This window comes from Ricinus communis, chromosome 2 (genome assembly GCF_019578655.1).
Source record: "Ricinus communis isolate WT05 ecotype wild-type chromosome 2, ASM1957865v1, whole genome shotgun sequence".
In the NCBI taxonomy this organism is placed as follows: domain Eukaryota; kingdom Viridiplantae; phylum Streptophyta; class Magnoliopsida; order Malpighiales; family Euphorbiaceae; genus Ricinus; species Ricinus communis.
The window spans coordinates 7235056-7243337 of record NC_063257.1 but is presented as its reverse complement, the minus strand read 5'-3'; the positions used below and the strand labels follow the sequence as shown (position 1 = coordinate 7243337).

Genomic DNA, 8282 nt, shown 5'->3' with positions numbered 1-8282 from the left:
TGAACTGGTTCACCCTCACCCCACCTTCCTGTCAGTATCTTCTAAGGATTTCCTCACAAATGAATGTCCATAGCATTCTTTTCTGGTTCAATTGCCTGATACTTGGCGTAATCAATTTTGCTCTCCAGTTTGCATGTGGCGTGTTGAGTTAAAAATGAACATAAGCTAGAGCATAGAATTTGAAAACTACACATTAACGCAAAGGAACAAAATAACCATAACCTACAAGCTCACCAAAAAAACACCTAGAAAATATGGGGCAAGTCAAAAAGATATATCAGCCAAGCTTCTAACTTGAAAACTTTACATTCTTAAACATGTATAAATTTCATGATTGCACAAGTAGTCATTCGATCATCTCATGCTGGAATAATCAGGAAGTGATACAGCAAGCAAAAGCAGCATATAAAAACTACTTTGCTGCAGCAACCAATGCAGACCGAGCCCATGTAAAAGAAGCAACAAGTGATCCGAGTTGCAACTTGTCACTGCAACCAAAACTCAACCTGTACCTGCAGAAAGCCACAGATTAATGTCAACCAAGACCTCGATGGTCAACTCCCAAAGTCACTATTTTTTCTTTTTCTTGGGAAGGATTACAACATGAGAATGAGCATCCCCGCATCAGAGAAATTAGAAACGAAAGGAAAGAAGTAATGGAGTCTCTTCCAATCATGTTCAAACAATTGCTAACAAGTAGTTCATTGTATAACACAAGCAATCCCTAGAAAAAGCCTTATATTCATTTCTAATTCTACCTTGCCTCACTGATAATAGCAACATATTTGTATGCACATTAGTGTTGGTTTATTGTACCACCAAACACTCACCCATTATGACAAAGGCCAACAGCTTAGTTATACATCTATCTGTAGGATCACAATCACAATCAACTCATGCAACTAAAACAAGAGCAAGACATGGATACATACTCTATGTCAGCCATGTCATTAATCAACTGAACTCTGACATCAGATGGCATCTTGATCTTGAAGACAAACCTATCAGAACAATTCAGTTAGTATATATCATCTAATAAAAATTCCTAGAAACTGACACCCAAAGATAGTTTATGGTACTTACATAGTCACTTCCCTTACAATATCGACCAATGCCAATCCTTTCTTTGTCTTGATTTCAGAAATTCCTACAGAGCATTAAAAATAGAAAAATAAATAATAGAACATCCAAGTCTAATATGTATCCTCTGGCTATATATGCAGAACAGATTGTTGAATACTTTTGAAACTTTCAGCAAATGATTCATTCAAAAGCCAGTAAGATATTTGCTGAATGTCTTTGGGCAATGGATTTCCAGTGCACAGGTGTACAGCTTCTTCTGTAATTTGCTGAGAAGCCATGTGTGTTGACTGCATATACCAGGAAAAGGGATTAAGGACCTCATTTAAATTCATTAGAACAAAAGAGACAACAGAATGTAACTGGGACCAAAAATTTCTCTTTTCCATTCTTTGGAGAAGTAAAAATCCCATCTTCAAGCATAAGTCCTACATTAGTTAACTTGTAACAGAAAGAAGATAAAAATATATATACTTAGAATCACTAGCATCACCCTCTTATTAGAAAAATATGAATGTTAAAGCAAGATATAAGTTCAATTTGGTGGCCCGGACATGGACTAGATATTTCCACCGTCAGCCATCTGTATTAGAAAAAGGGCAGGCTGGAGGAACCAGTTAGGCATGATTATAGAAGGGTTTCAAGTAATTGAATATCATGAATGTGCACATGGACACAGAGAGATATAGATAGAGAGAAAGAGAAGAACCTAGAGGTCTTCTACAAGCTTACTAATTCCTCTGAAACAGAAATATAGACTAATCACATTACAGCATAAAGGTAAAATGATAGCAGCCACTTATTCTTTTTATGTAGCACCACCCAATCATGTGTGCACATATATATACAAAGAAATACAAAAGGCAAATAATCCTAGAACCTGTAATATGTTCAGAGCCTTCCTCATATCACCATTGCTTAATCGTACAACTGCTGCTAAGCCAGGCTCAGGTACATCAAGCCTAATTCAGAGAAAACAAAGTTTAAAGGCATTATTGCATAATTCCTTGAAAGAGAAAGGGCAATTAACAAAATGATTAATATATCCCCAATTGCTTTGCATTCTTTCATAGAAAAGTCATTACTCCTTTAAGGCTTCTTTTCCCTGCATAAACTGAAAACAATTTTTTCATCATTCACATTAACTATTCTAACTGATGTATGTAAGTGGCCATAGATGGCAAACTCAGTTTGACTCGACAAAAGTAAGCTCTCCATCTCTAGACAAATAAGAGGTATTTAAGGATGTACTAGAGACTGTTATAGAATTTGGGAATGCTATAGATGCTGAAGACTACCCACAAGTCAAAATCCAACATAAACAAAGGCATTACCCAGTTGACAAGGTAAGAATCTGTAAAGAACAGAAGAGTAAACAGAAAATTACCCTTCAGCCTCTATAACATGTTTGAGTCGGTCAGTGACATGTATAGGATCAAGAGGAGCAAAACGAAATCGAGTACATCTAGACTGTAGTGCTGGAATAATCTTGTTCACATGATTACATATGAGTGCAAATCGTGTGTTCTTGGTATATTTCTCAATGACTACACCACAAAGAAGAAAAATAAATAAATAAATCTTTTGCGAATAACTAGAACCTAGGAGAATAATAAATAATAACCAAAAACAATCAGAACCTCTACGCAAGGCAAATTGTGCGTCCTTTGTCATTGCGTCTGCCTCGTCCAGCAAGACCAACTTTACAGCTGACTTTGCACTGTAAATGTTAAACCCCATAGATATCAGCTATAAAAACGAAGAACTGAACAAATGGCAACTTCAGCCAAAACCCACCATTCATCATGGTCACTGAGCCCAATATTAAGCTAAACCCACCAGCAAAGAAAGAAATAATGCAAATTGGCATGCATAAATAAAATAAAAGAAATTACTCAAAAGAGAAGCTTTGAGTGCTAGCAAAATCTTGAATCTGCTGTCTGACAACATCAATGCCTCTATCATCTGATGCATTAAGCTCCAAAATCATATTATGGTATTGTACTCCATATAGTTTTCGCGCCACGGCAAGAATAGTAGAAGTTTTCCCAGTGCCAGGAGGACCATAAAGTAACAAATGTGGCAATCTATTTTCATTGGTCAGCCTATCAACTATTCAATCCAAGAGAGAGAGAGAGAGAGAGAGAAACGTTAATAAAGATACAGAAAGAAAAGAACTCCATTTAGCTTAACTTGCAGCTTTGAATTGGAACTGCTACATTATAATAACATCAAATTCACACACTCTAAATCACAAATTATTATTCTCATATGGTATCTCAAGAGACAAAGAATACACATCATCAATTCCTATTTCTTTTTTTCTTTTTTGAATTCTTCTAATTCCTCCTTTCATGAAACTGAACTAAGTAGATAATTTAAATAACATTATAAGCGTAAACCCTAAGAGAGAGGGAGAGAGAAGATGATTACTGGTATCAACAATATCGCGATGAGCAGCCACGTCAGCGAGTGACTGAGGACGATACTTTTCCACCCAAGGAGTGGCTTTAGTGTCCACGAAGACGTTTTTGCCCTTGTTTGGTTTGGACAATTGATTCTGCTTCTCCTTCACGTCTTCGTCGATATCCATAATCGTTACCACATCTGCCATCTTTTAAACAATTTTATTGACTCTCTAAACTAACTGTCTCTACACTAAGCTCAGCTCAGCTATCGTGCTCTCTGCTCTGTCGTTTTGAAACCGGTGAAGCTATATTAGTAGAGCAGACAGCAGAAGCTTCTCTGTAAACGTGGGTGCTGATGGCGCCAATCCAATTTTGAGGCGGGTTGCGGTTCGGGTTTGTCTGCTGGACTCGAGCTATTTGAGTTTTACTAGGCCAGCCTATTCACGTATTGGGCCATATGCCTGCGGTGTAGTACGACGTACATTGTTGCCCGAGTTCGAAATTAGGAAATTTAAAATTAGTTTTCTTTTTCTTTTGGGTCGAACAAAACTAGTTAAAATTAGAAGAAACATTTACTTTTACACGTGAACTTTTGAAAGTTTATATTTTTACTAAATATATTTTTATTTTTATGCTTTTTGATTATATTTATGTATTATCGGTAGTCTTGGTCATCAAATTAGAATTAGCAAATTGTATGCTTTTTCATTTATTTATTTTAGGAGTTTCACAATTTTTTTTAATCAAGAGGTTTTATAAATTTTTTTATAGAGATATATGTTTGTCTTTTTCGTACTGTTTAATATAATAATAATAATAATTTCTTCAAAGAAATAAATATAATAATAATATTATTAAAATAAAATAATATTTTTCTAATTAAATATCTCTTTAAGAAAAATATTTTATGTACAATATCACCATATTCTTATTCATTATTGCTAATTTAGTTTAATATATCTATTGCTTGTATTTTACTATACATTTGATATATATTTTTAATAAAATGACGATAGTACGAACTAAAAATTAAATGAGAGAAATATAAAAAACTATTAATTATTAGATATATGTCTCCAATAAAAATATATATTTTTATATTAATAATATGTTAAATATTAAGATATATTTATAATATGCAATCAGTTTTAAGAATGTTTAATTATATATTATAAATTATTAATTTTAAGACATCAATTTGGACAGATATTACTATAGAATATGAATATTGGAATTTAAAACTTAAATCTACAAAAAAACTAGATATTTAGATATATTTTATAGAAAATTTAGCAAATAGTATATATTGAATATATATATATAGGTATATCGTAAGTATGTATTCTTAAAATTTAGTAAATTTTGTGTTTATATCGAATATATATAGTTTTATTTTGTTGTATATAAATAGACTCTAGATAATAAAAATATATACGAAATAGAATATAAATTAATAAAAAACTAGAACAATGTTAAGAAAAGTAATTGTAATAAGAAATATTGAAATTTTGATAATTTAATAATAAATTTTAAAATTTAGAATATTTAGTTTTAAATATTTATTGATGATATTACGATTAAATTTGTTGTGTATTTATATAAGGTTGATGTGTATCAAATTGTTGTGTATGTTATGATTTTTGAGTGAATTTGAATTGGTCATCTTGAAGGAAGAGGAGGCTCGTTTAACTTATAAGCCCTCAAAATTATGAAATTTTACAATTTTTTCTTTTTAAAAGAAATTAACGGAATCATTTGATGACCTAAACTACTATAATATTAAAGTGATGAGTTTTCATTTTATATGAATAGATGACGGCGAGAATACTCAATAAGAAACCCATGAATTTTTGCAAATAAACATATCAATTAGTCTGTTTGTTAATTGATGTTTAAATTAGCAGCTAAAATTCAATTGTTATATATATAATATTTCAAAAGTGTAGTAGCTCAATTTTCATGTCATAACAATGTTAAAAGGACAAGCTTGTAGTTTCTCAGCAACATAATAAACACCCAAAATCAGGAAATTCATGTGCAAAGAGTTCCTTGGCAACCAGAAACAACTTGGTTAAAAAGAGGATGCGCGTTTGATACATGTCAAGTATGTTAGAAAGAGCATGAATCTTTAGAACAGTGCCTCTTCTTTTGTCCTTTTTGATTATAAGCCTAGTGAAGAAGGCTTTGTTTGCTTCGATCACTGGTGGAATTCTTTGAGAGGGATGTTTCAAGCAAAGCTGATTCTTAAGCCGTGTTTATCAAACTATACAGAAGATTGTGAATCTACGGAAAGAATATTCTGACGTGCTATCTTAGAACAGGATCACTGAAAACACGAGACCAACTCCAGATTGAGATTTGGAGCCATTGTCTAAAAGAAAATTAATTCATTTTTTGAAAGACAAGAAAAGGTCCCAAGTGATACTTATTTGACAGAACCGTAATGATAAAGAGTATTTTGCAGCTCAGCTTAGAAATTGTTGGCTCAATGTATCGCAAATCCATGAAAAAGAAAACTCTTTACAAGATATTTCTTTAATTATAGGAAGGATACAAGTCCTCTGCGAAAGACGATCTGATTTTTCTTCTGTTCGTGTTAATAGGGATGCCAATAAAGCAAATGATTGCTTGGCAAAAATTGTCAGCTGTGGTCCAAATTCTAGAAGTAATTAGATGGTTTGCCTCTTACTTTTGAATGAATAAACACAAATATTAAAATAAATGGACATAGATCCAATTATCCATAAGGTGGATATAGTTTGTATCAGAACTACCCTACAGTACTTTCTCAATTCTTCACCGCTGCCACTGCTATGGGTAGCCAGAACCATAAAACAGCTCCATAAGCAAGACGAAGTGCCTTTGTGTTCTTAAAACATTGCAAGAAAAATGGTGTCTGGTTCAGTTGGCGTCCACTAAAACTATATTCGATTATCTTTTATTGAATTACCAATCGAGTCGCGAAGCAACTCTGTTCACCCGATTCAATATCTAATAGCAGACCCGTTATCCACATGTCCCCTCTTTTTTTCTTGATGCTAGTCTATCATTTTCGACTAGGATCAGTTTAACTAATTCTCATTATGAGATTTAACGAGAAAGTAACATCACCAACCAGAAAAGTAACAATGTGAGAAAGAATTAATGATGGATACCTGAGAGAGAAAGTAATTATTGGGAATTATCTCTTTTAGTAACTACGACAACAATCTAAAATAAATAGAATATATGAATTAATTTTACAAAAATATGAAAATTTGAAATAAATATTATTTTCTCTAACTAAAATGAGAATTTTGAAAAAAATTCAAAATTAGATAGTTAACGAAGCCTTTTAATTAATATAAAAAAATTTAAATAGAGATTAACTATGTATAGTTTACATCCATATATATATAAATTTATGAGACCTATATTTTTTGATTTGTGTACTTAATTTTTTATATATAAAATTTTTATTTTGACATATACATTTATTTTTAATAAATAGAATTAAGTTTACATGTAATTTTATTTATTGATTAATATGTTAAATTTTTAGATAAACATTGACTCTAAATCTAAAAGATAATATATTAAAATAAATAATTTTCTAATTAAATAATGATATTAATTCTATTATAAATAATATTATATTCAATTATATTTTAATATTATATAAACTAATAAATTAATTTCTCAAATATAATAATTATAATTCTTAAAAGATAACATCTTACATTATATTTTTAATATTATATTCAATAATAAAATAATATTTTAATTATAAAATAAAAAATTATTTTAAAAAATAGTGATATTAATTATATTGATAGTATTAATTTAAATAATATTAAAACCAATTATAAATATCTTTATAATAATTTTTATATTATTTTACTAATAAAATTTTAGAAAATAAAAATATATTTAAAAATAGTTAATTTCTATTATTATTCGAAATATTATAAATTAATATTAAAAATTAAAAATTTAATAAATTATATCTATAAACTTGATTTTATCATTAAAATAATTACAATAGTCATACAATGCGAGTAAACAATTAGTATTTTTATATATTTATTAAATAAAAATTATAAAATTTAAATTAATTTACATAAAGACATTTTAATATGTAATTTTATATGAAAATGACATATTAAAATATTTTATATAAATTTTATAAATAAATATATAAAAATATTAAAAAAGATTTACGTCTCAATAAATGACTATATATCTTACAAGAAAAAGGATTGAGTGCAAAAATAACTACTCAGATTGCAAAATTACCTAGGATAATTATAAACAGAAAATTAGAATCATAACAAAGCAACTTCAAATTTGAACATAATTTCCATTTCAAAACTTTTATTCACTAAAATAGACCAGCCAATGATGGGCCTACAAAAGAATTAATATGCAAATACCATTGCTAATTTGAACCCCAAAAATCTCTGTTTGTATTTCACGACAAAAACATTAGCATCAATTGTTTTCATACTCAAGGTTCATTTATTTATTTATTTAGGAAACAACTGAAGATGCAGTCAAACAAAATCATTGAGAATTTGTTTTTATACCAAATATTCTTCTTCAAAGGATTCTTGTATAAAATATTAGTACATAAAAACAAACAATTGAACATTATATAACTTCCCAAATGCAGTTGAAGTAGTCAATTCAGCTAAAAATCAAAATGTTTTAATATTTTATAAAACTAAAATATTTATTTTGATTTTAATTTTATCTTAATATTTTTTTAAATAAGATACTTATTTCATTAAAAATGAATTTATAATTATATATTTA

At 29.4% G+C, this 8282-nt stretch overlaps 1 protein-coding gene across 1 annotated transcript; it reads right to left on the bottom strand.

Annotated features, from left to right (window-relative positions):
* Positions 1–166: 166 nt before the first annotated feature.
* LOC8277766 (replication factor C subunit 3) lies at positions 167–3898 on the bottom strand. The gene is made up of 9 exons (XM_002520297.4): positions 3514–3898; positions 2976–3192; positions 2721–2800; positions 2468–2627; positions 1961–2042; positions 1241–1370; positions 1084–1147; positions 933–1001; positions 167–512 (listed from the first exon to the last, which is right to left on the bottom strand). Exons 1-9 carry the CDS (start codon positions 3692–3694, stop codon positions 413–415), a joined length of 1083 nt encoding a protein of 360 aa, XP_002520343.1. The 5' UTR covers positions 3695–3898; the 3' UTR covers positions 167–412.
* Positions 3899–8282: the final 4384 nt, after the last annotated feature.

Coding starts and splice junctions, on each gene's coding strand:
- LOC8277766 (XM_002520297.4), bottom strand. CDS start 3,694: ATGGCAGATGTGGTAACGATTATGGATATCGACGAAGACGTGAAGGAG. Junction 2,043..2,467: donor CATGTTATAGAGGCTGAAGG/GTAATTTTCTGT, acceptor TCTCTGAATTAG/GCTTGATGTACCTGAGCCTG. Junction 1,371..1,960: donor AGGCTCTGAACATATTACAG/GTTCTAGGATTA, acceptor TGGTATATGCAG/TCAACACACATGGCTTCTCA.